General features: G+C 47.2%; 1 protein-coding gene across 1 annotated transcript in view; it reads right to left on the reverse strand.

The window, feature by feature from the left end:
- Positions 1-3,488: 3,488 nt before the first annotated feature.
- SDHA (succinate dehydrogenase complex flavoprotein subunit A) overlaps positions 3,489-26,793 on the reverse strand; it is a 32,037-nt gene continuing 8,732 nt past the window's right edge. The window contains exons 6-15 of the mRNA XM_073014882.1: positions 25,517-25,665; positions 22,047-22,171; positions 19,042-19,210; positions 17,242-17,437; positions 15,920-16,091; positions 11,770-11,888; positions 8,120-8,231; positions 7,753-7,883; positions 5,715-5,828; positions 3,489-3,837 (exon numbers count right to left, since the gene is read on the reverse strand). Coding sequence (XP_072870983.1) covers positions 3,751-3,837; positions 5,715-5,828; positions 7,753-7,883; positions 8,120-8,231; positions 11,770-11,888; positions 15,920-16,091; positions 17,242-17,437; positions 19,042-19,210; positions 22,047-22,171; positions 25,517-25,665 — 1,374 coding nt within the window. The 3' untranslated portion in view covers positions 3,489-3,750. The remainder of the gene's footprint in view (positions 3,838-5,714; positions 5,829-7,752; positions 7,884-8,119; positions 8,232-11,769; positions 11,889-15,919; positions 16,092-17,241; positions 17,438-19,041; positions 19,211-22,046; positions 22,172-25,516; positions 25,666-26,793) is intronic.

The following is a 26,793-nucleotide window of genomic DNA, read 5'->3' on the forward strand; positions in this document are numbered from 1 at the left end:
GCTGGTCTTGAACTCCTGGCCTCAAGTGATCTGCCCGCCTCGGCCTCCCAAAGTGCCGGGATTACAGGCGTGAGCCACTGCACCTGGCCAGAAAAATCTGTTTTAGCATTAACATAATTAGTTATTAGCTTTAACTCCCACCCCACATAATTTCAAAGGATTAATACCAGTAAGACAAGTAACAATGATTGATTGAAATTTAGGATTTCAGTGGCTCTATTTATCTTTAGACTGTGGCTCACTAAATGTGCACACTTGAAGTGCTGTGTTCTAGCGATGTTCTGACGACACATGAACAGGCTGTGTGACTGTCACCAGCCTGATGTGCACTTGGGTTGCAGAAACCCGTGATGCTGCCTAGCCCAGCCAGCCCCAGGTCACTCCTCAGATTCCAACTGGATTCTGACACCACAAGCACCCGGGACGCTGCCTAGGAGCTTTCTCTGGTGGCAGGAGTACGTCCTGGAGTAGGCTGGGGGTGCCCGGAATTGACCATCCTGAACCTGTGGAGTGTTGGCTGGTGAAGGAACACACCAGCTCCCACAGTGAGCACGGGCCCAGCTGCCCTTGTGGGACCTGGCTCCCGGACGCCCCACAACACCACCTCTTTCCTGTCCCACCTCCTGCTTCCCTTCAGCTACTGCTCAGGGCCACCTTCCAAATTTTGATCTCAGAGTTGGTGCCTGTAGAATGCAATCCAAGGAATTTAGATTCATTCATTTCAGATACTATTCTTTCAATTTTAGGGACTATCTTAAAAACTTAGTTTGGTAATATGTAAAACATTTAAAATTTCAAGGTCCAGGTATTACTTCAGAGTATATTTCGGTCTCACTTCCACCACTGACCCCTGTCCTCCACAGCAACCACTTTAGTTTTTCATCTTTGTACTGTTTTAAGAAAAAGCAAATACATATTTGCATTATATTATATGTACTCTGCCCCTTATCAATAGGCCTTCCTCATTCCTCCTTCTGGTACTGAGTTCCCCACTGTACAAATTAATGTTCCTAATCCCCTACTGATGGACATTTTGATTGTTTCCGGTTTTACAAATGCCACAGTGAAGAACTTGGTTGCAAACACATTCAGGCTGTCAAAAGAACTCTGTGCGTAAAGTCCTTTCATTTCTTTGCCAGTTTTTTTGAGGCAGATTCTAGAATTGCTGAGTCAAAGGGCAAATGCCACATACTTTCGTTAGACGCTGCCAAATCCTCTTCCACGAGGCTGCAACGTTCTGCATTCCACAGTGAGGTATGAGAATCCTTGTACCCCACAGCTTCATAAACAAAACATGATGGCAAACCTGCACGTTTACCAATCACACAGGTAAGAAATTTCATCCTAGTTTCACCAATTTTTGGTTAGCATTTTTATTACCAGCTTTTTTTTGGTGTAATGCACAGAAGGTAATGAACACATTCTACCTGCTGCAAGCTTCTTCCTGTGCCTTAAGAATCTGCTCCTGCCAGTCTGCAGGGAACCACAGATCTGCCTTCCGTCACACAGGAGGCATTCTCGACACCCTCTGTACACAGCATGCACTTTTTTATTTGGCTTCTCTTACGCAGCATAGTGACTATAGTGACTTTCAGATTTATTCAAGCTGCTGCATGTGCCAACAGTCCACTCCTTCCTAGTGCTGAGGCCCCATCACATAAGCACAACTGTTTCCTCTGCGTGATGTGTTGTTCTCTAGCTGTGCACGGCCAAAAAAGATATCATTAAAAAAAAAAAATCTAAATATAATGTAAAACCTGCCTTGCCTTAGGAAAGTTTTTCTGGCAGTGGCTCACACCTATAATCCCAATACTCTGGGAGGCTGAGGCAGGAGGACTGCTTGAGCCCAGGAGTTTGAGATCAGCCTGGGCAAGATGGTGAAACCCCATCTCTGTAAAAAATATAAAAATTAGCCAGGCAGAGTGGCTCACACCTGTAGTCTCAGCTCCTTGAGAAGCTGAGGTGGGAGGATTGCTGGAGCCCGGGCGGTGGAGGTTGTAGTGAGCTGAGATCACACCACTGCACTCCAGCCTGGGCAGCATGGCAAAACTCTGTCTCTACCAAGAAAAAAACAAAAAATTAATAGAAGGAAAAACAAAAGGTTTTTCTTACCAAAAATACACTTTAAGGAACAAATTTATCATATTAAGTTGGTGCAAAAGTAATGTGGCTTTTACCATTGAAAGTAATGGCAAAAACTGCAATTACTTTTGCACCAACCTAATATTATTTTCTAATGACGAACTTGGAAATAATTGTCATTGTTCTCTAAAAAGAACAGTCTTAAAATAAAGCAGCAGCCCATTTACTTCTACGCCAGTTCTTTTAGTATTTGGCTATTTAAACTGGCGGTCCCTAACTGTTTTGGCACCAGGGACTGGTTTCACGGAACACACTTTTTCCATGGACAAGTGTGGGGATGGTGGGGATGGTCTGGAGATGAAACGGTTCCACCTCAGATCATGAGCATTAAATTCTCATAAGCAGCGCATAACCTAGATCCTTCGCATGCGCAGTTCACAACAGGGTTCCATTCCTATAAGAATCTAATGCCACCACTGATCTGACAGGAGGCGGAGTTCACACAGTAATGATCTGACAGGGGCGGGGCTCACACAGTAATGATCTGACAGGGGGCGGGGCTCACACAGTAATGATCTGACAGGGGGCGGAGCTCACACAGTAATGATCTGATGGGGGCGGAGCTCACAGTAATGATCTGACAGGGGGCGGAGCTCACACATTAATGATCTGACGGGGGGCGGAGCTCACACTAATGATCTGAGAGGAGGCAGAGCTCACACAGTAATGCTCTGGCAGGGGGCGGAGCTCACACAGTAATGTTCACTGGCCAGCTGCTCACCCCCTACTGTGCGGCCCGGTTCCCAACAGGCCATGGAAGTGGTACCAATTTGTGGCCTGGGGATTGGGGACCCCTGATTTAAATAATCGAGGACACACTGACCTAGTAAACCATCTGCCAAGAAAAGGGAGGAAATACTAGTTTTCTCCATTCGCTCTCAGGCACCAACATTAATTTGAACTTAGAAATAAACTACAATAAGGCCAGGCATGGTGGTTCACACCTATAATTCCAGCACTTTGGGAGGCCAAGGAGGAAGGATCACCTGAGCCCAGGAGTTTGAGAACAGCCTAGGCAACATAGTGAGACCCTGTCCCTACAATTAAAAAATAAATTAGCTGGGCATGGTGGTGCACACCTGTAGCCCCAACTACTCAGAAGGCTGGGTTGGGAAGATCACTTGAGCTGCCCAGGAGTTTGAGGCTGCAGTAAACTGAGACTGCACCACTGCACTGATCCTGTCTCAAAAAAAGAAAAGAAAAAAGAAAAAAAAGAAACCACAACAAAATATCTGGATTTTGATGTAACAGAATACAAAGATTATTACATTTGATTTTTAGGTCAACAAATATGACTAAAGTCATAATAGTAAAATATTTTAAATGGATTTGGAAATAAAAGAAAGTTTGTTCATTTGTATTTTATTTAAGAGCTGTGCCCAGTTTTATCATCTCACAAGAATGAAGCAAGGGACAAAGGTAAGTGCCACGTTCCCTGGCCACTGGGTTCCTGGTAAGCTACCAGCCACTGGGTGCCAATCTCCCTTCAATGTACTCCTTTTTCCCCGGAGTGCAGAAGCATATAAAGGCAGTTATGACATGGACACATGCATGAGCTATTATACATAATTACAAAAGCTGATTCTGTTATCACTGCATCTTGTCTCATCAGTAGGAGCGAATGGCTGGGGGGACGGTGGCACAGTCAGCCTCGTTCAAAGTTTTGTCGATTACGGGTCTATATTCCAGAGTGACCTTGAAAAGAAGAATCAGTGGTAAGCATAAAAATGTACAAAAAGCCATCTCATGTATTCCTTTTGAAAAATTTTAACTATAAAAGTAGATTAATGGCATGGGAACTTAAAGGTATTTGCCGCAGTCTTTTCCAATAACAAATTCAAAAATGATCTACATGCGCAACAGGGGACTGTAAATGGCGGCAGATCCGTAGAGTGGAACAGAGCAACGAAATGACCCTGTGCCAGATTCTCAGTGCTTTACAAAAATGCTCCCGTCATGAAAAGTGGGAGAACCCTTGTCTATACCGAGACACTGTATGTTTAAACTACCTACTTCCAGTTCAAAGTAAATATTTACATAGGTTGAACATCCCTAATCCAAAAATCTGAAATTCTCCAAAACCTGAAGCTTTCTGAGCACCAACATGACATTCAAAAGAAATGTGCTATGGAGTCAGATCTTCCGACTGGGGACACTCAGACAGTAAGTATCATGCAGATATATTCCAAAGTCTGAACAAGCCTGAAATCCGAAACACTTCTGGTCCCAAGGATTTCAGAGAAGGAATACTCAAGTTGTGTATTAAAAATGCACACACACGAAAAGGTAGGCACATATACAAAGAAATTTAAACCATAATGGGTCGTCTCTGGTTAGTGAGCTCTTATTTCAATCTCTTTGTACTTTCTGAAATGAATATGTATTTCTTGAAAAATCACTAAAACTGGCTGAGCGTGTTGGTTCATGCCTGTTGGGGAGGTCAAGACAGGTGGATCACTTGAGTTCAAGACTAGCCTAGGCAATGTGGTGAAATCCCGTCTCTACAAAACATACAAAAATTAGCCAGGCATGGTGGCGTGTGCCTGGGAGGCTGAGGTGGGAGGATCACCTGAGCCAGGGGGAGGTTGAGGCTGCAGTGAGACAAGATCGAGCCACCACATTTCAGCCTGGGCAACAGAGATGAGACTGTCTCAGAAAAACAAAAAACCCGAACCTGGAAACATTAAAAACAGACTTGTGCTAGGCGAGTGAGGTGTGATTTCTATATACGATCAGGAAATGGCCTTCATGACAAATTCTGAAAATGACCTACTGCCTGAATTACAGACACACTAGATGATAGTGAGAGTCCAAAGGTAACTTCCACAGACACAGGTAAGTGATTATACGACTATCTCTTACAAGCTACGAAAAGCTTAAGGGTAAAAGCTTTCTATCTTCATTATTTCTGAATCTTAATGCCCAGCGGAAATGCCACACAGGTGAACTGTGCTTGTGTGGAACAAGGCTGCAACCCCCCTACCACACCCTTGGCTGGCTGTTCCCAGGACGCTGCTCACCACAAACCCTCTGCTCACCCCAACCCCTCCTCAATTTCTGCCCTTCCCTTCTCTGCTTGCTCAGTGCCCAGGGGATGCTAAGGGCTGCACCACATCCCCTCGGCTCCCGTGCAGATGCTTCCAGTTGGGCCAGCTCAAGGGAGGAGAGGGGAGGGGTCTCTTCTGGGCTCCCTTGGCTTGGGACTGGTTTCTGGTAGTGGCTGTGTGTCCCCACCCCACAGACGCTGACTTTCTCCCTAAGTCCACAATCCTCATCTCCTCCCCGCCACCAGGCCTTGGACACTTGCTCCTGCCCAGGGACTTCCATCTGGCCCACACCACGGAGCAGCCCTTCCTCAAGGCTCCTCTGAGCCACCTGCAGGCGCTGGATTCAGTTTCCAGCCAGAAGCCTGACTGCTGTCAGAGTGCCTGTTTCAGTGGTGCCTCAAATCTGTCAGGAGTTGATTTAAATCCGGCCTGCTCCTCCCGGTTCACCATCAGCAAGGTCAGCCCGCGAACCTGGGCGGGGCCGTGCGCATTTTGGGCTGTGGTGAGAACCAGCTCCACACTGACCTTCCCAGTGCTGACGTCCACGTAGGACAGGGTGTGCTTCCTCCAGTGCTCCTCAAAGGGCTTCTTCTGTTGCCCCTGGATGGGCTTGGAGTAATCGTACTCATCAATCCGCACCTGAGGCCAGAAACACCATCACGTATCTTATTACTCTAACAGAGCAATACAGAAAAAACACAGCAAACATTAAAATGATCTAAGAGACAGATGCCCTAGAACTCATTCCATTTCCACATCAGCCCCGGCACCATCAACATGTTCAGAACCCACGGAGGCCACATGGCTGGCCAGGGGGTGTGCAGCCAGCAGTGAGTCCAGAGGAATCCGTGTCCGCACGTTCCCTCAGACACCCTTTATGTACCTGAGAGTTCACCAAATACTTTGTCTTTCTGCTGCACGCGCTGGGGGACTACCTACTACCTCCATCTTCTCTTTCAGCCTGTTTTTATTTAAAAAAAACTTGTTTTTCTTTTGAGACAGGCTCTCGCTATGTCACCCAGGCTGGAGTGCAGTGGTGTGATCACAGCTCGCTGGAGCCTTGACTTCCCCGGCTCAATCAATCATCCTGCCTCAGCCTCCTGTGCGTACCACCACGCCTGGCTAATTTTTTATTTTTGTGTAGAGACAGGTTTCGCCATGTTGCCCAGGCTGGTCTAGAACTCCGGGCTCAAGTGATCTGCCTGCCTCAGCCTCCCAAATGCTGGGATTACAGGTGTGAGCCACTGCACCTGGCTTCTATTCTAATTAAAACTTGTTGTTACCAACTGAATTTATGCTACTGGCCAGGCACAGTGGCTCACGCCTGTAATCCCAGCACTTTGGGAGGCCGAGGTGTGTGGTTCACTTGAGGTCAGGAGTTCAAGACCAGCCCGGCCAACATGGTGAAACCCCAACTCTACTGAAAATACAAAATTAGCCAGGCATGGTGGCATGCATCTGTAATCCCAGCTGCTTGGGAGGCTGAGGCAGGAGAATCACTTGAACCCGGGAGGCAGAGCTTGCAGTGAGCTGAGATCACGCCACTGCACTTCAGCCTGGGGGACAGCGAGACTCTATCTCAAAAAAATAAAAAATAATAAATTTATTTTTATTCTGTATTCTGGCAAACACGGATTCATATACTTCGCAGGAAAGACTCTTAATATGTACAAAGAGGCAAGAGCAAGTTCTGAGCAGTGATCACAGCCATCAGCATATTCCAGTGGAGGGTAAATCGGTAAAATTTCATGGTGAATAAAAATGATTTCCCACTCACCGCGTTCAGCTGACTGGAAAGGCCGCCAGCAGCCGCCCACACACGGTCCTGAACCAGCCTGTGTGCCTGCCTCGTGCAGCCTTTGTCCTTTTGCTGATGTGGTTTATCCTGAACTTGCATTTGTACCCCAAGCTTCCCTTTCCGTGCTATCATATGTGAAAAACTCTTACCAGGCAGAATCCAACACGTGTGCTCTGCACAAAAATCAGTTCACCTGAAGAACAAGTGACCACAGGGCAGGCTCTATAATACCTTTTCCAAACCACAGGGCAGGTCTGAAACGGTGGCTTACTCGTTATTTAATAAACTGGCATTTCCTCCACAGGGCAGGTCTGAAACGGTGGCTTACTCGTTATTTAATAAACTGGCATTTCCTCCTTAGGGCAGGTCTGAAATGGTGGCTTACTTGTTATTTAATAAACTGGCATTTCCTCCACAGGGCAGGTCTGAAACGGTGGCTTACTCGTTATTTAATAAACTGGCATTTATTTCCTGGTCATGCCACTCTGGCTGCACTTCTAACCTTGGCCTTCTAACAGCAAAGCACATTGGCTTGGAGATGCCACTGCTGCCATCAGTGGACGCTGACCCAAAGCAAGGAAAAGGTCACAGTGATCCAGAGGATGGCGGGAACCCAGGGATCAAAGTTAACAGGGGGAAAAAGGCATTTTTTGGATTTACTGTTGGGGAAATGAAATAAAATGCAGAGAAAATGCAGGGGTGGGGCTGAGTCCCACCAGGTGGGAGGAAAAGGCAGGTGCAGGTGGGTGTGGCGAGAAGGCGCACCTTGTAGTCTTCCCTGGCGTGGGCGCCCCGTGACTCCTTCCGCGCCTCTGCTCCGTAGATGGTCTGCAGCGCACACAGCATCAGGTTCTGCAGCTCCAGGGTCTCCACCAGGTCTGTGTTCCAGACCATTCCTGGGGACACAAAAAGTTCCACCAGGGGCAGGCGGGACCCGTCACAGGGGCCTTCTGAGCTGTCCGCCTGGGCCTGCTAGTCCGTGGAGCCACTGGTTATGGCTTCATGGCTGTGGGCCAGGACCCATCCGGACAGCAAGCATGGAACTAAGTCAGCACTGACGGGACAGACACCAGCCCACCCTGCAGAAGGCAGGGCCCAACACTGCACAGAGCCCGCTGTGCTGTCTGCTCACCCCGGTCAAACGTCTTCAGGTGCTTCAGGTCTCCGTAGAGCTTGCTGATTTTCCCACAACCTTCTTGCAACACGCTTCCCACACGGAACACGGCAGCATGATTTTGCATTGACTGTGGCACAAAATATTATTGGTAAACTTTTAATCCATAGAAGCAGCCACACCAAGAACTGCTTAACTTTTAGACTTAACTGTTGTTTTGCATTTCAGCTGAGTTATGTAAATTAAATAGAAAAATTAGGAAATTCAGATGAGTTTATTACTCTGAACTTAAAAATGAAGTTTTGACTAAAGCTCTGAATACATGTTTCTGTTACATACACATCTTAGACCCAGACACATCCTTTCCAGTGGGATACAGCCAGGCTCCAGGACTCCAAGCAGACTGCCTGTGAGGCACCATGTTCCACATGGCTCCGCGGCCAACCAGGCAATGCTGCCTCCCCACACCCCTGGCGGGACTCCTGACGTGGGGTCTGGTGGTGAACGTGACACAAGAAAGCAGCCCTGTGGTGACACAAACTAGGAGGAGCTGAGCAGAGCCCTGGTGATAGTGGGGTTGGAGCTGAAGGTCTTCAGTGAGAGGGAGGGGCGTGGGTGGCTGGGGCCCTTGGCCCATCTGGCTACTGTCTTCTGCCTATTTTGTAGACGCTTCTTGTACACTGACTTCTTTCATAGTTTTACTGTGGCGAGAAACGTGCCATGCAGTGGACCCGAAGTTTACTGTAGGTGTGCTGGCAACCGGGCGTCAGCTTTTGCTTCCTGTGGGACAGACAGACACCACCTCCGTGATCCCTCCTCCTCCTTGCTTCTCCCTCTAACTCTGCTTTGCTCCCCTGACCCTAATTGTTTCCTCCTCTACCAATGCACCTTCATGGTTTAATTTGGACATTTCATCTGATTTTCCTTAGACTCATACATAATCATGACACTGAAATGCACATCAACCTAATGGTTTTTCAGGAAGAACAAATGAAAAAAGTTGCATCTCAGAATCTAGTATTATATTTTTTCATGTCCTTTAGCAGCCACGTTTTCATATCCTTTCTTGTATTTCTGGTTACATTATTTCAAGGCATTTTTAATTTTTTGTTTGAAATGTGAATGAGATATTTACTGATGTCTGAGCAGATTACTGCTGGCACATCACAAAGCTACTGATTTTTAGATACAAATCTCTTATCCAGACACCTTACTGCATTCTTGTTTTGTTTCTGTTAATTTTTCAGTTTATTCTCTGGGAATTTTTTGGAAATTATGTCTGTAAATAATAGCAATTTTATCTATTCCTTTTCAATATTTACTGCCGAGACCAACTCGATCGTGGAGACCCTAACCCAGCAGCACTAGAGGAATTAAAGACACACACACAGAAAATAGCATGTGGAGTGGGAAATCAGGGGTCTCACAGCCTTCAGAGCTGAGAGCCTCGAACAGAGATTTACCCACATATTTACTGACAGCAAGCCAGTTATAAGATTTACTAAAAGTATTCCTTACGGGAAACAAAGGGACGGCTCTGGCTAGTTATCTGCAGCAGGCACACGTCCTTAAGGCACACATTGCTCATGCTACTGTTTGTGGTTTAAGAAACACTTATGCGGTTTTCCGCCCTGGGTGGGCCAGGTGTTCCTTGCCCTCATTCCGGAAAACCCACAACCTTCCAGCGTGGGCGTCATGGCCATCATGAGTATATCATGGTGCTGCAGAGATTTTGTTTATGGCCAGTTTAGGGGCCTGTTCCCAACAATTTACCTCATTTCTTTTTTTGATTCTTACTATTAATAGCCAGAGTCAGCAGAAAAATCCCTTCCCCCAACAAAACGCATTTCTACAAGCACAGGAAGCTCTGTTTGTTCAGTGCTGACTCCAGCATCTCACGGAGCCTGCGATACAGCAGGCACCAAGACACACCTTGTTTGGTGAGAATGTTTCTAGTATTCTCACTTCAAACTGTCTCACGGATTTGCCATTTCTGTATCCTAAGGCATGTTCCCATTCTCTAATGCAATGGTTCCTTCTCTCACAGCTGGCCTCCAACCCTACAAAAGTACTGCAGGGCATCACTCAGCCTTCTGTGCCTTAGTCACACTGTTCTTCTCACCGTCCCACAAAGCCTCCCTCAAGCCCAGTCTCACTTCAGGACCGAAGGGCACCGTTCCACAAAGCCTCCCTCCAGCCCAGCCTCACTTCAGGGCCGAAGGGCACCGTCCCACAAAGCCTCCCTCCAGCCCAGCCTCACTTCAGGACCGAAGGGCACCGTCCCACAAAGCCTCCCTCAAGCCCAGCCTCACTTCAGGGCTGAAGGGCACCGTTCCACAAAGCCTCCCTCCAGCCCAGCCTCACTTCAGGGCTGAAGGGCACAGGCCTCTGAAATGTCAGCAGGGAACCTGTTCTCTTGTGTCTTAACACCAAACGCCTTTCAGAACAGGACTAAAGCAATGGACTTCTTTTTAGAAAATACGCAGAAATTCTTGCAAATAGTAGACAAGAGATCTCATTCATGGACAAGAATCCTTGTTATTAGAGGAATTCAGTTTCTTAGACTGACTATATATCAAGTTCTCCACAGCCCTCTGTGGCTAATGGCTGCCACACTGGACGGCAAACACTCGGAACATTTCCATCGTCACAGACGGTCCTATTGGACCGACTCCCAGCAGCACAGGCCGCACACATCAGTTTCCACCCACCGCCCACTCTCCCTCTCTTCTGAGTATATTCAGGGGCAGCAACAGGCCCGGCTTAAAGACATTTCCAAGCTGCTGGAAGCCAGGCATGATGACATGATCAATATGTGGGCCTGAGATGTAAGCACCAGTATTGTGTTGAACTCCAGGAAACCTGCTAAGAGAAAGCTGCCCTGCTGGGGACTGAGCTTCTCCGGCAGTCCTGCTGCTCCCTCTCCTCCACGCTGTGACTCATCCATGACAGCCCGTGACGGTCAGGGCACGGAGGTCACGCCCAAGCACACACGAGTGAACCAGAGAAGGCTGTCCTGGATGCTAAACAGTCACTAATTCTGCCCTAGCCTGCTGACCTTCTATGTGGAAAAGTGCACTTCTGTATAGTTCAGGCCTCCTGGTCTCTTTCATATTCTTGATACGGTGAGGAGTACGTCCTACTGCTGTTTACCTCGATACTGGTGGAGCCTCGTATGTTTATCGCAGCACTAGTCACAATAGCAAAGTCATGGAATCAACCTAAGTGCCCACCAACGGATGACCGGACAAAGAAAATGTGGTACATAAACACCATGAAATACTCAGCCATAAAAAAATAACGCAATCATGTCTTCTGCAGCCACGTGGATGGAACAGGAGGTCACTATCCTAAGTGAAGTGACTCAAGGTCAAGTGTCACATTCTCACTTGGAAGTGGAAGCTGAAGGGTGAGTACACGTGGCCACACGGAGTGGACTAACAGAGACTGGGGGCTCCAAAAAGCGGGAGGGGTGGGGATGAGCAATTACCTGCTGGGTACAACATACACGACTTGGGTGACGTGAAAAGCCCAGACTCCACCACCTCACGGTACATCCACACAAACTGCACCTGCATCCCCCTAAATCTATTTTTAAAAAAACAAAACCAGTGCAGGGCCAGGTATGCAGCCAGCCTGCTCACTCCAGAGTGAGTCCAGGCTCTTACCTTCTGCATGCTGAGTCGAAGTTCCGACGTTCTTATGCTTCCGTCAGCAAATCTCAATTTGTCAAGATTCATGACAGATTCTTCCCCAGCATTTGGTTTAATTGGAGGGACTTTATCTCCTAAAACAAAAAAAAGTTAGAATTTAACTTTTCAAAACTATTTAAAAAAACCAAATGGATTTAGAATGACACAAAAATACGTAGCACAGCCGCTCAAGGAGCTTGGAAACTGCGAAAGTCTCCTCAGCTAACACACTGCCAGCCCACCGTACATCTGAGGCCATCTGTTGAGCTGGGGCCAGTTTTAAAGAACATACATAAAGGCAAAATTGTTGGCACACAGTAGATATCCATTAACTTAGAGTGAATAAACTAGAAATCATCTCTGAAATTAAAAAATTAAATGAAGGCCGGGTGCGGTGGCTCTCGCCTGTAATCCTAGCACTTTAGGAGGCCGAGATAGGTGGATCACTTGAGGTCAGGAGTTCAAGTGCAGCCTGGCCAACGTGGCAAAACCTCGTTTCTACTAAAAACACAAAAATTATCGGGGTACGGTGGTGTGCGCCTATAATCCCAGCTACTCGGGAGGCTGAGGCATGAGAACTGCTTGAACCCGAAAGGTAGAGGTTGCAGTGAGCCGAGATTGCGCCACTGCACTCCAGTCTGGGCAAGAGCGAGACCCTGTTTTAAAAAAAAAAATTAAATGTATACAAATTTATATACATTAAGTGTATACAAACGTCACTTCACTAAGGGAAAAAACAAACACCTTCCAGATGGTGGTCCCAAGGCGCCGGCCACCCCACCGTCCTTCGCATCAGGGGAAGGAAGGTGGCTGCTGTGTGCTTGAAAGTCACCTGCTGATTTGGACTCTTGTGTGCTCTCACCTACACTTCAAGATTTGCAATTTTTTTTTTTTTGAGATGGAATTTTGCTCTGTAGCCCAGGCTGGAGTGCACTGGCACCATCTCGGCTCACTGCAACCTCCACCTCCTGGTTCAAGCAATCCTTATGCCTCAGCCTCTGGAGTAGCTGGGACTAGAGGAGTGTGCCACCATACCTGGCTAATTTTTGTATTTTCAGTAGAGATGGGGTTTCACCATGTTGACCAGGCTGGTCTCAAACTCGTGACCTCAGGTGAGCCACCTGCCTCGGCCTCCCAAAGTGCTGGGATCACAAGTGTGAGCCACTGCGCACAGCCGAGATTTGCAACTCTTGTGTTTCCAAGATGTCTTGAAAAAAGTTTTAAAGTTCTTTTTATAACATTATATATATTTTCTTCAACAGGTAACACATGCAGAAGGTAGGAGGTATGAAATGCAGGAGTCAAACAGGCCCCGCCCTGCCCACCACCTCCCCAGGGGACCAGGGCGTGGGGCTCTTGAGGGCTCAAATGCTTCTAGGATTGCTGGTGTTTCTTTTCCTTTTGATTATAACGCTTTAAAAATGGATCATTCAGTAAAATTGACTTTTTTCTTTCAGTGGACAGTTCTACAATTTCTTTTCTCTTTTTTTTTTTTGAGACAGTGTGTCCTCCCTCTGTTGCTCAGGCTGGATGCAGTGGTGTGATCTCGGCTCACTGCAACCTCCGCCTTCCAGGCTCCAGCAATCCTCCCACCTCAGCCTCCCAAGTAGCTGGGACTACACTGGTGTGAGCCACCACGCCCAGCTAATTTTTGTATTTTTTGCAGAGACGGGGCTTTACCACCTTGCCCAAGCTGGTCTTGAACTCCTGAGCTCAAGCAATCTGCCTGCCTCGGCCTCCCAAAGTGGTGGGATTATAGGCATGAGCCACTGCACCCAGCCTCAGTTCTACCAACTTTAACACATGTATAGACGCATGTAACCACTTTGGGAGGCCGAGACAGGAGGATCACTTGACGCCAGGAGTTCAAGACCATCTTGGGCAACACAGGGAGACCCTGTCCCTACAAAATATTTTTAAAAATTAGCCATGTGTGGTGGCGTGCACCTGACCGTACCACTGCACTCCAGCCTGGGCGACAGAGGGAGACTATCTCTAAAAATATGTATTTTTTGGGGGGGGGGGGGGAGAAGTAGTGATGCTACAAGCATTTTTTCTTTCCTTTTCATTTTTAAAAATTAAAGCACAAAGATACAGTAAAATAAACTCACCATTTTTAGTGTAGTTTTTCAAATTTTGGTACACAGAGAGCTGTGTCCGTATCAGGAAACAGCCTCTGGCAACCACCAATCCCTTTTCTTCCCTAGATGTGCCTTTTCCAGAATGTCGTATCAAGAGAGCCACAGGTGTGCAGCCTTTTGAGTCTGACTCCACAGCATTCTGCGTGAGATGCTGCATGCGTGAGCGGTTTCTCAGATGTAAAGTATAGGGTATTCTTACAAAATGTTCTTTTTTGCATTTTCAAAGAAACAGAAGCTCAAAATTTCTACATTGCTCTGAAAGAAGTGGTGTCAGTCCTCACTGCTACAAAGTGCAGGGCTGTGGAGTGAGACAAGCACACCCTGTGGCGTCAGGAGCGATGGACCTGAACTCCGCCTTCGCCCAGGATCAGCAGCGACTTGGGGTAAGACTCCAGCTCTGCATGTGCTGGCCTCCCGAGCTGTGGTCAGATCCAGAGACAGAGTGGCTGAAGTAAGCTACCCTTTTAGTACTCTCTGTAATTTTCTAACTACAGATATAAAAGGGGGCATGTTTATAAGTTACGGCAGTCCTAGTTTTTATTTCACTTGAATCCACACAAAAACCACCTGTTCTATAAACACAGCAGAAATGATGCCAAACAGTTAACACCAGAGAAAGGTAACGGGAAGAATGTGGGCCTGGGGTCCCACCATCCTTGCCACACAAACATCCACCGGTGCTTCATCCACCTCACACTGTTCTGAGCACACGAGGCTGGATAACCACCGTGAAGATCTCTGGAGGTGGGAGCGATGCTAACTGTCCCATTCTTAGTGCACATGAGACTCACACTCCCACACACGGTATTTCTTCTCCTACACATTATTTGACGCTATCATGAAAAGAAAACCAGCAAGTGAAACCCAATGTCCGTAGAGTGGGAATCCTGTTCACTGTAAGTCATCCCTTCTCCTCTAATAGAGGCTAGCTGTACTTTGTTTTTAGAATGGCCTAAATTATTTTTCCATGTTACATATTCATTCACACCAACTATTTAAAAAATTTCATTGCAAATAAGTGATTTTTATCAGGCAAGTAATATGTAATGAACTTCCCCTAAAAATAACAACTTCCTAATAGTGCTTTTTCTTTTTTCTTTTTGAGACGGAGTCTCGCTCTGTCACCCAGGCTGGAGCGCAGTGGCCGGATCTCAGCTCACTGCAAGCTCCGCCTCCCGGGTTTACACCATTCTCCTGCCTCAGCCTCCCGAGTAGCTGGGACTACAGGCGCCCGCCACCTCGCCCGGCTAGTTTTTTGTATTTTTTTTTAGTAGAGACAGGGTTTCACCGTGTTAGCCAGGATGGTCTCAATCTCTCGACCTCGTGATCCGCCCGTCTCAGCCTCCCAAAGTGCTGGGATTACAGGCTTGAGCCACTGCGCCCGGCCCCTAATTGTGCTTTTTCTAAGCAGAACATAATGACTACAAAATAATTAAAAAAAAAAAAAAAAAAGTAACCCCAAAAATGTCACCTTAACTGTTAAGATCCCCAACCAGCCTCTATCTAGTCTCAACATTACCACCATATAACCTCCGGATTTCTCAGTTTAATCACTTCTAGGGGAAAAAACCCAGACTACCTCTATATGACCACTAAGCAAATTTCCAGTAACAAATCGAGGCTTTGTAACCTGGCTGGGTGCCGTGGCTCATGTCTGTAATCCCAATACTTTGGGAAGCTGAGGCAGAAGGACTGCTTGGGTCTAGGAGTTCAAGACCAGCCTGGGCAATATTGTGAGACCCTGTCTCTACAAAAAAAAAAAATTTTTTTTTAAATTAGCCAGGTGTGGTGGTGCACATCTGTAGTTCCAGCTACTTGGGACTCTGCAGGTGGAGGTGTTGAGGACTGCTCGAGCCCGGGAGGTTGAGGCGGCTATGACTGTGCCATGGCACTCCAGCCTGGGCTGACCTGTCTCAAAAAAAGGAAAAACGACTGTAACCTCCTGCGCCTTCTCAGACAGTCTGGCTCCTGAAGGAAACACTTACCAGGCCTGCATGACTCTTCGATGCTCAGGGCACATGCCCGACCAAAGACGACCAGGTCCAAGAGAGAGTTTGCCCCGAGCCGGTTGGCACCATGTACCGAGGCACAGGCGGCCTCCCCACAGGCGTATAGCCCGGGCACAATCTGATCCTGGCCATTCACGTGCCTCAGGACCTGTGGAAAGGAAGATTTCAGGTGAAATGTCAAGGTGCCCATACCTCCACCAGCCCACCTCCCCCAACAGGGTGTCTGTGCTGCAGACCAGAGAAAGAGAAAGAAGTAGGCCAGGCGCGGTGGCTCACGCCTGTAATCCCAGCACTTTGGGAGGTTGAGGCGGGTGGATCACCTGAGGTCAGGGGTTTGAGACCTGTCTGGCTAACATGGTGAAACCCCGTCTCAACTAAAAATACAAAAATTAGCCAGGCATGATGGCGGGTGCCTGTAATCCCAGCTACTCGGGAGGCTGAGGCAGAAGAATCGCTTGAACCTGGGAGGCGGAGGTTGCAGTGAGCCGAGATTGCGCCATTGTGCTCCAGCCTAAGCAACAGAGCGAGACTGAATCTCCAAGAAAAAAAGGGAAGGAAAGACCATATCTAAGAGGGAGGTAAGGACCATAGCTCCTCTTCTTCAGAGGGAAGCTTCCGAACGTCCCCCCGTTTCCCTCTGCCCTGAGCACATGCTGTTACAAGCAGGTCAGAGGACCCCTAATGTCAGCGTCTGCGACTGTCCCCGTATCCCACGTTCCCGAGGCCCTCACCACCCGCAGATGACCCCCAATGCCGGCATCTGTGACTGTCCCCGTGTCCCATGTTCCCGAGGCCCTCACCACTTGCACTCCGGCTCAGACCCAGGAGCACGGCAGGTGGAGGAACATCAGCAGGTGACACTGATGTTCCAGACTCTTCTACTCCCTGTTCACCTCTTCATCTATGCAGGGAAAGTAACAGCTGCCGCCCACCTTGCCCAACAAGGAGCCTAAGTGAATGACAAGCTCTGTGTGAACCGCAAACCACTCAAAGGTAGGAATTAGAATGATCCCTCGATGTACAAGATCATTAGAAATAACATGAGATCATATAGGAAAGTAACTATAAAATGGAAAAAGCTGCAAATGATGCATCTATGACAATTTACTAAGGAGGAATAAATTAAGCCCCCTCCATCTTCCAGTAATAGAAATTTAAAGTACAATCTAGAAAACAAGACAGAACTTTCTTGAAGAAAACATCTGTCTTTTCATCTAAGATCTAAAGAGACAACTACAAGGTGGGTCCCGTTGTCCCAGCCTTCTATCCAGCTGCGGGAGGGGAGCCAGCACCATCACCTGCCCCTTGTAGTTGGTGGGAATGCCGCCCATGTTATAATGCACGGTGGGGAGGACAGGGATCGGCTCCTTCGTCACGTCCACACCGGCGAAGATCATGGCTGTCTCTGAAATGCCGGGCAGGCGCGTGGCCAGCTGCTCCGGAGGCAGGTGGTGCAGCTGCAGGTAGACGTGATCTTTCTCAGGGCCACAGCCTCTGGGAAGACAGAACAAACACCGTCACATAAGGCAGAGAACAGCCTCTGGGAAGACAGAACAAACACCATCACATAAGGCAGAGAACAGCCTCTGGGAAGACGAACAAACACCGTCACATAAGGCAGAGAACGGCCTCTGGGAAGACAGAACAAACACCGTCACATAAGGCAGAGAACTGCAACGGCAGGAGACGTCAGAATACGTCATCTTGGAAGCATGTGAGTTTCAACATGTTTTGATACTGAGGAAAATTTCCCCTCATTTATGGTCGCCCTCTCATCAAATCTTTCCTAAGCATCTACTGTGTGCCAGGGACCATCCTAGGTGCTGGGACACAGCTGAGACCCAGAACAAAAACTCACACTCATCTCAGGGATCACAGCCTGCTGCGGCTGTCCTTGGTAAGTGCATTAGAAAGGGCTCTATGCCAAACACAGTCGTCCCTGCGTATCCGTGGCAGGTTGGGTCCAGGACCCCCATGGATACTAAAATCCGTGGATGCTCAAGTCCCTAATATAAAATGGAAGAGTATTTGTATGTAACCTATGCACATCCTCCTCTATACTTTACATCATCCTCATTTCAAGTTTTACATTTAAGCTTTACAACAACTCCAGGATTACTCACAGTACCTAATATAATGTAAATGCTACGTAAATAGTTGTTAAACTGTGTTGTTTAGGGAACAATGACGGGGAAAAAAAGTCTGCATATTTGTAAGGTTGCAATTTTACTTTCAATACATAGCTGGTTGAAACCACACATGTGGAACCAACGGGTACAGACGGCCATCATATTCCAGAAAAACATTTGACTTCTCTGTTTTTGTTTGTTTGTTTTTTTCCTTGAGAGAGTCTCGCTCTGTCGCCAAGGCTAGAGTGCAGTGGTGCCATCTCGGCTCACTACAAGCTCTGCCTCCCGGGTTCATGCCATTCTCCTGCCTCAGTCTCCCTAGTAGCTGAGACTACAGGCGCCCGGCATCACGCCTGGCTAATTTTTTGTATTTTTAATAGAGACAGGGTTTCACCATGTTAGCCAAGATGATCTCCATCTCCTGATCTCATCATCCGCCCGCCTCGGCCTCCCAAAGTGCTGGGATTACAGGTGTGAGCCACCGAGCCCAGCCTGACTTCTCTGTTTTTTTAAATATAAAAATGTAAAACCTCCAAAAGCCATACCAGCAGATATTACATTAAAGAACAGGGTCAGAAATGAAAGAGCTGCAACTTGTTTTACTGAAAGCCAAATAACCCACCCCCTTTGAAAGCTACCGAAAAACACCTGTGGGCATCAAACACGACACCCAAGGCTCACGTGCTGACTTCAGGTTGCGTGCGTCTCTCTCTCCCGTACTCTGTCACATACTCACACACACTAAGAGAAACTCCGTTCCACAGATCTGAGAAAGAAACTGGCTAAAATTTTCAAAATGTAGGTCTTTAAGAAAATACCACAGACTAACAGACGCCTGTCAGCAGCTGAGAGAGGTGGCTGTGCACGTGTGCCTGCACACGAAGGTGAGGGTGAGCAGTGCTGGAACTCACAGATGCAACCCCGGCCCGTGTGCCCACTCAGACAACGCTGGTGGTAAATCACACGGACCTTCCTTCGCGGATCTCCAGAGTCATCGACCGAGACACCACATCTCTAGACGCCAGGTCCTTCGCCACAGGGGCGTATCGCTCCATAAACCTTTCGCCTTGACTGTTAATGAGAATGCCTCCCTCTCCACGACATCCTTCCGTAATGAGACAACCGGCACCATATATGCCTGCAAAAAACCACAAACATTTATAACCTAACAACTGCTAGGTCTCTATTTCAAATGCATTATTTTTTTCAAGATATTTTTTGGGGGAGAGAGGAAAAAGATATGCAGAAGGCATTATATGCAAAACTGAATAGAAAGAACAGTTAAGATACAGTAGAAAGTCTGGATAACAAAAAGCACTGATGAGGCTGACAGCTGAAGCAGAGGTTGGGGCAGAGCAGTGTCCCCAGCGAGGAGAAAGGCCAGCCCACAGACCTCTGGCCGATACTCTGATTACAGCCCAGTGTACGCTGGATGCCTCAAATTTTGTTTTAATTTTTGAACATTCTTTTGCACTATGATACTGTGGTAACTAGTTAAGAATACGAGCTTGGAGAATTCATATCTAAATTACCCAAACAGTGGCAAGGACAGTAATAATGATTATTTTACTTAATATTCACACTGCACTTGCTGGGGCAGTTCTAGCTGCTTTCCACATAACTCATTTAAGTCTTACAACAACTCCGGGTAGTACTACCCACTTTCTCAGTGACAGCAAATTACCGCTTGGTAACATCCAGTCATGCAGTTGAGGACACAGCTCAAACCCAAACCTGGGCAGTCCGGCGGTCTGTGCTCCAAACAGCGGCTCTGTGACTCCTCAATGCGATGAGAAACAGGGTATGCCTAGCTCTCTAATTTTAACAAAGGAGATCAAAAACCCGAAACTAAATGTATTTCAAAAGCTACAATTTTTATTAGTATACAAAAAGGGTGGGCCGGGCGCGGTGGCTCAAGCCTGTAATCCCAGCACTTTGGGGGGCCGAGACGGGCGGATCACGAGGTCAGGAGATCGAGACCATCCTGGCTAACCCGGTGAAACCCCGTCTCTACTAAAAAAAAATACAAAAAACTAGCCGGGCGAGGTGGCGGGCGCCTGTAGTCCCAGCTACTCGGGAGGCTGAGGCAGGAGAATGGCGTGAACCCGGGAGGCGGAGCTTGCAGTGAGCAGAGATCCGGCCACTGCACTCCAGCCTGGGCGACAGAGCGAGACTCCGTCTCAAAAACAAAACAAAACAAAACAAAACAAACAAACAAACAAACAAACAAAAAAACAAAAAGGGCAATCTTGCTTTTAAAACGAGAATGTGATTCTTGCATCTCACCTGTCTTTTGATTTTCTAAGTTTCAATGCTCTTTTTTCTGTGGATTACTTCTCACATATTGAAGACAAAGCATGAGAAGTGGAGCTCTAAGCAAATTACAGAGGGAATTCAGGGACTCAGTGACATTTTATTGATTAAAAAAAGTAATAAAAAAATACAACAGACCAGGTGCAGTGGCTCATGGCTATAATCCCAGCACTCTGAGGAGCCGAGGCAGGAGGATCGCCTAAGCCCTGGAGTTTGAGACCAGCCTGGGCAAAACGGTGACACCCCGTCTCTACCAAAAACAAAACAACCCTCAAAAATTAGCTGGCCATGGTAACGCATGCCTGTAGTCCCAGCCGTTTGGGACGCTGAGGTGGAAGGATCCTTTGAGCCTGGGAGACAAAGGCTGCAGTGAGCCAAGACTGCTCCACTGCACTCCAGCCTGGGCAATAGAGCAAGACCCCGTCTCTAAACAAATTAAAAAAAAAAAAAAAACCTACAACAAATTCATTTCTTATTTTCATCCCTTCCAGGGATCAGAAAGCTGACACTGACAGAGAAAGAGAAGGCAGAGGTCTGGTTCTTTAGCACCACTTCAGGGGTCTCCATTGTCCATAGGTCAGAAAAGCAACCCAGAGAAGTCCAGGACGAGTCAAACAAGAGGCAGATGTGTGTGTCTCTCTCTGACTCATTCTGAAGAACCTCCCCCAAACTCAAGACTTCAACTGTCATTTCTGTGTTAATGTCTCCAAATTGCACATTTGTAAGCTCAACCGTCAGACGTCCCCGAGATGAGCGCATCTTCCCCAGAACAAGCTCCCTCAGTGGTCATGTGGGCTGAGCCCCAACGTCCGAACGTCACATGAGGTTCTGTCACGGCTGTGCCCTAACTTTACACCCCATTATCGCGGAAGCTCCATGCTCTCCTACAAAGCCGAAATCTGCCTGTGCTGCTTCTGGGTTCCACGGTATTCTCCCGGCTCTCAGAATGCTCCCTCAGTAAACCCTGATGGAGACCCTGCCACGTGCTGGGCGTGGGCCACCCCAGCGAATGAGAAGACCGGCCTGCTCGAGGAGCTGACGACCTCGATGCGAAGAGGGACACTGAACAATCCCTGCCTAACTTTTTTTTTTTTTTTTTTTTTGAGACAGAGTCTACTCTGTTGCCCAGGCTGGAGTGCAGGGGTGCGATCTCGGCTCACTGCAACCTCTGCCTCCCAGATTCAAGTACTCCCCTTGCCTTGGCCTCCCAAGTAGCTGGGATTACAGGTACATGCCACCACGCCATGCTGATTTTTGTATTTTCAGTAGAGATGAGGTTTCACCATGTTGGCTGGGCTGGTCTTGAACTCCTGACCTCAGGTGATCTGCCTGCCTTGGCCTCCCAAAGTGCTGGGATTACAGGCGTGAGCCACCGCGCCTGGCCTCAATCCCTGCTTTACTGCTGGCACAAGTATCACCAAGGCAGGGTTTAGGGCTCTTCAGAAATGCATAAAACGCTGGCCCAAACTGCCTTAGGGAAAGGGAAGTGTGGGAAAAGTCTCCTTAAGGAAACGACATTGAAGTTAGGATCTGAGAGCTGAGGAAGCTTATCTTCAACACCATGTTATTACATAAAACCATGGAGGAGCGATGAGTAGGCATCACACGCTTACAAGACACACATGAGCTGAACACCTGCCGGGCAAGGTGTCCTGCCCTACCTGTGGGGTGGAACTGAACGAACTCTAGGTCCTGGCAAGGAAGGCCTGCCCTGGTGATCATGGCCGTGCCATCGCCGGTGCTGGTGTGGGCAGACGTGCAGCTGAAGTAGGTGCGCCCGTAGCCTCTGGAAACAACAGACAGCAGTGACTGCACACAGTGGCCCACGTCCGTACCTCCTGTCTGGTGGGATCACAGAATGGACACAGCAGCCCCTGGGCACCGTCTTCTCAGTGCACAAAACCCCCTACTCACGCACACCCCACACACATCACTGGGGGCCACACCAGTGGTGCTGCTACCCTGTGCATGTAGGATAGAAGCCTGGGATTAGAGAAGGGACTTCCATTTGTATTTTATTTTATTGATTTGAGACAGGGTCTAACTCTGTCGCCCAGGCTGGAGTACAGTGGCACGATCTCAGCTCACGGCAACCTCCAGCTCCCAGGTTCAAGTGACCCTTCCGCCTCAGCCTCCCGGGTAGCTGGGATTACAGGTGTGCACCACCACGTCCATTTAATTTTTGTATTTTTAGTAGAGATGGGGTTTCGCCATATTGGCCCAGCTGGTCTCGAACTCCTGACCTCAAGTGATCCTCCCACTTCGGCCTCCCAAAGTGCTGGGATTACAGGCATGAGCTACTGCACGCCTGGCCCTGTTTTAGCTTTGTGCTGTTCAAAAGATTTCCCCAATAAGCATATACTACTTTTATAATGAAAATTTTAAAATTTTTATGGATTTTGTTTTTTTCCCCCGATTTACTTATGATTGATGAATTAAAAAAAAAAACAAAACCGTATATATTTAAGGTGTACAACGTGATGATTTGATATATTTTGTGAACTGATGACACAATCAAATTAATACACATCTATCACTGTGGGGAAAAGAAAGAGAGATCAGCCTGTTACTGTGTCTATATAGAAAGAAGTAGACATAAGAGACTCCATTTGGTTCTGTATTTGAGATGCTGTTAATCTGTGACCCTACGCCCAACCTTGTCCTTGCAAGAGACACATGCTGTGGTGACTCAAGGTTTAATGGATTTTGGGCTGTGTAGGATGTGTCTTTGTTAAACAAGTGCCTGAAGGCAGCTTGCTGGTTAAAAATCCTGCCCGTCCCTGGGCAATGGAACATCTCTGTGTGAGACCCGATTGTATGCTCTGTTTACTGAGACAGGAGAAAACTGCCTTACGGCATAAGGTGGGACTTGCTGGGGCAATGCTGCTAAAAGGTTTGTGGAGATGTTTGCATATGCATATCAAGGCACAGCATTTTCCTTTGAACTTACCCATGTCACAGAGATCTTTATCCATATGTCTTACTGCTAATTTTCTCCCTAAAATGATCCTATTGTCCTGCCACTCCCTTATCTTTAAGATGGTAAAAATAATTATCAATAAATACAAAGGGAACTCAGAGACCAGTGCTGACGTGGGTCCTCTGTAAGCTGAGCGCCGGTCCCCTGGGCCCACTTTTTCTTTCTCTATACTTTGTCTCTGTGTCTCATTTATTTTCTCAAGTCTCTCGTTCCACCTAACGAGAAACGCCCACAGGTGTGGAGGGGCAGGCCACCCCCTTCGTATCACCTCATATAATTATCCTTTTTTTTGGAGATACAGACGCCTAAGGTCTACTGTTTGCAAATTTCAAGTTATAATATTAATGATACTCACTGTGCTGTATAATATTCACTATAGCCACCATGCTGTATAATATTCACTATAGCCACCGTGCTGTATAATGTTAACTGTAACCACCGTGCTGTATAATATTCACTATAGCCACCGTACTGTATAATATTCACTATAGCCACCATGTTGTATAATATTCACTATAGCCACCGTGCTGTATAATATTCACTATAGCCACCGTACTGTATAATATTCACTATAGCCACCATGTTGTATAATATTCACTATAGCCACCGTGCTGTATAATATTCACTATAGCCACCGTGCTGTATAATATTCACTATAGCCACCATGCTGTATAATGTTAACTGTAGCCACCGTGCTGTGTAATATTCATTATAGCCACCGTGCTGTATAACATTCACTATAGCCACCATGCTGTATAATGTTAACTGTAGCCACCGTGCTGTATAATATTCACTATAGCCACCATGTTGTATATTAGACCTTCTGAACCTCACCTGGTAACGAGAAGTCACACCTTTCATCAGCATCGCTGCAGTCTGCATTCCTCCAGCCCCTGGCAACCACTGTCCTACTCTGTTTCTATGAGTTTTGACTTTTTTAGATTCCACATAGAAGTGGCATGCGGTATCTGTCATTCTGTGCCTGGCTTGTTTCACTTAACGTAATGACTTTGGGTTCATCCCTCTTGTCACAAATGATGGGATTCCCTTCGTTTTCATAGCTGAGTAATATTCAGCTGCGTATACACACCACATTTTCCTTAAACACCAACACATATTTAGGTTTTTTCCACATCTTGGGAACTGTGAACAACGCTGCAATGAACATGGGGGTCCAGGTGTCTCTTTGAGCTTCTGATTTCATGCCCTTTGAATATACACCCAGAAATGGGGTTGCTGGAGCACATGGTAGTCCTGTGAATTCTGACGAACCTCCAGAGTTTTCCACAATAGTTGTACTAATTTACATTCCCCCCAACAGCACACAGGGTTCCCTTTTCTCCACATCCTCACTAACACTTGCTCTCTTTTGTCCTCTTGGTAACAGCCATTCTACCTGGAGTGAGATGAGATGATGTCTCATTGGGGTTTTAATTTGCATTTCTCTGGTGCTTAGTGATGTTGAGCATTTTTTCATACATCAATTGGCCATTTGTTTGTCTTCTCTGGAAAAATATCTATTCAAGTCCTTTGCCCATTTTTAGTAGGGTTGTTTTTTAGTAGGGTTTAGTAGGTTGTTTTTCAGTAGGGTTGTTTTTTTGCTATTTTAGATAGAAAGATAATATTAGATATATGGTTTGGAAAATATTTTTTCCCAACCTGTAGTTTTGCTGATTTTTTCCTTCACTATACTGACAGCTTTTACTTTGAAAATGGTTAAAGTAACTGACAGTGTATAAAATTAAAGTTACTTATTTTCGTTATGTGGAGAAGAAGGACTTACCCATCCCAGGAATCAGTATTAACACAGTACCCACTAAAACAAGAGGGATTTTGCCAGAAACCCCCATGGGACTCTTCGGGCCGCAGTTTCCTCATCTAAAATCGGGAGAGGTAAGCTGTGAACCTGATGGCAGCCACCCCCGTCTACTGAGGACCATGCTTTCTCACTGCCTGAGGCAGGTGCTCCCGTCCTTACCCTTCACAGGTGAGCAACCACGGCTGGGAGAGGCCATCACCCTCACAAGGTTATATCAAGGCCTGTGTCTGAACCGTTATTCTACAATGCCTCTATTTTCATTAAAATAAAGAAACTCTAAATGACAGTTATTCATTTCTGTAAATGAAATAAAGTAGAAATTAGAGTCCTACCCTGTGGCAACAACAGTGTTCTTTGCTCTTATGCGATGGATGGACCCATCCTCTATGCACAGTGCGATGACACCACGGCACTCCCCATCCTCCATCAGGAGATCCAAGGCAAAATACTCCACAAAATAGCTGGTGTCATATCGCAGAGACTAAAAGAAAGGAAAACAAAGGGCAGGAAGTGTTAAGCCAACCTTTAAGGTTTTAAGGTGGTATTTGCTCATGTGAATAGGTGAAAGAACCTGATCCAAATGGACCAGGTAAATCCAAGGAGATCAGCAACAGAGTCAAGGACGCTGTCAGAGCCCGAGAGGCGTTCCACACGGAGCAGCACAGACAAGGCAGGTGCGCTAGAGAACGCAGCAGCAACAGCTCCTACTTTGGTGACACGTTTCCTATTTCTACACAACCCGAAGAGGCACTCCACACTGTCCGGTGGCCACAGGCAGCTCCGCTCAGAGTTTGGTGCCAGAGTGAGGTCCACAGACCATGGGGTCACAGCCCACGTGGGAGCTGCTGGCAACACACAACCACTAAATTAATTAAAATAAATCAAACGTTCAGCTCTTCAGCTACACCTGCCACATTAGCAACAGCCACAGTGGCTGGCAGCTCCCAACACGGATGGTTGCAGACAAGCAGATTCCAGCACTGCAGAAAGGTAGGCACTGGACAGCGCTGCCCGCCTGGACCTGCTGTTCCCTCAGCCAGTGCGAGTTGCCCTTGTAAGCCTGGGCCAGCTCCCCACATGACAGCTCCTGCTCCGGACAGAGCTGCTTTCTCCTCCCACCACACACTCGTCCATGCACTCAGCCACAGAGAAGGCACTGGTGTTCTAACAACTTGCAAATTAATGGTCTGTCCCCATTCATCAGAAAACAACAAAGTTCAGAATACTGAATACTCTGAATCAATACTGTTCAGAATACTGAATGCTCTGAATCAATACTGTTCAGAATATTATTTGGTCATGCCAAAGTTGACCTTGATTACCTAGTAACTATTGTCACCTCAAGTCTTTGTCCAGTGATAACAATTAATATTAAAACAATCCATGGCTGGGGGTGGTGGCTCATGCCTCTAATCCCCGCACTTTGGGAGGCTGAGGCGGGTGGACTGCCTGAGCTCAGGAGTTCGGGACCAGCCTGGGCAACATGGGAAACCCTGTCTCTACTAAAATACAAAAAATTAGCCAGGCATGGTGGCGTGCACCTGTAGTCCCAGCTACTCAGGAGGCTGAGGCAGGAGAATCACTTGAACCCGGGAGGGGGAGGTTGCAG

This window comes from Chlorocebus sabaeus, chromosome 4 (genome assembly GCF_047675955.1).
Source record: "Chlorocebus sabaeus isolate Y175 chromosome 4, mChlSab1.0.hap1, whole genome shotgun sequence".
In the NCBI taxonomy this organism is placed as follows: Eukaryota; Metazoa; Chordata; class Mammalia; order Primates; family Cercopithecidae; genus Chlorocebus; species Chlorocebus sabaeus.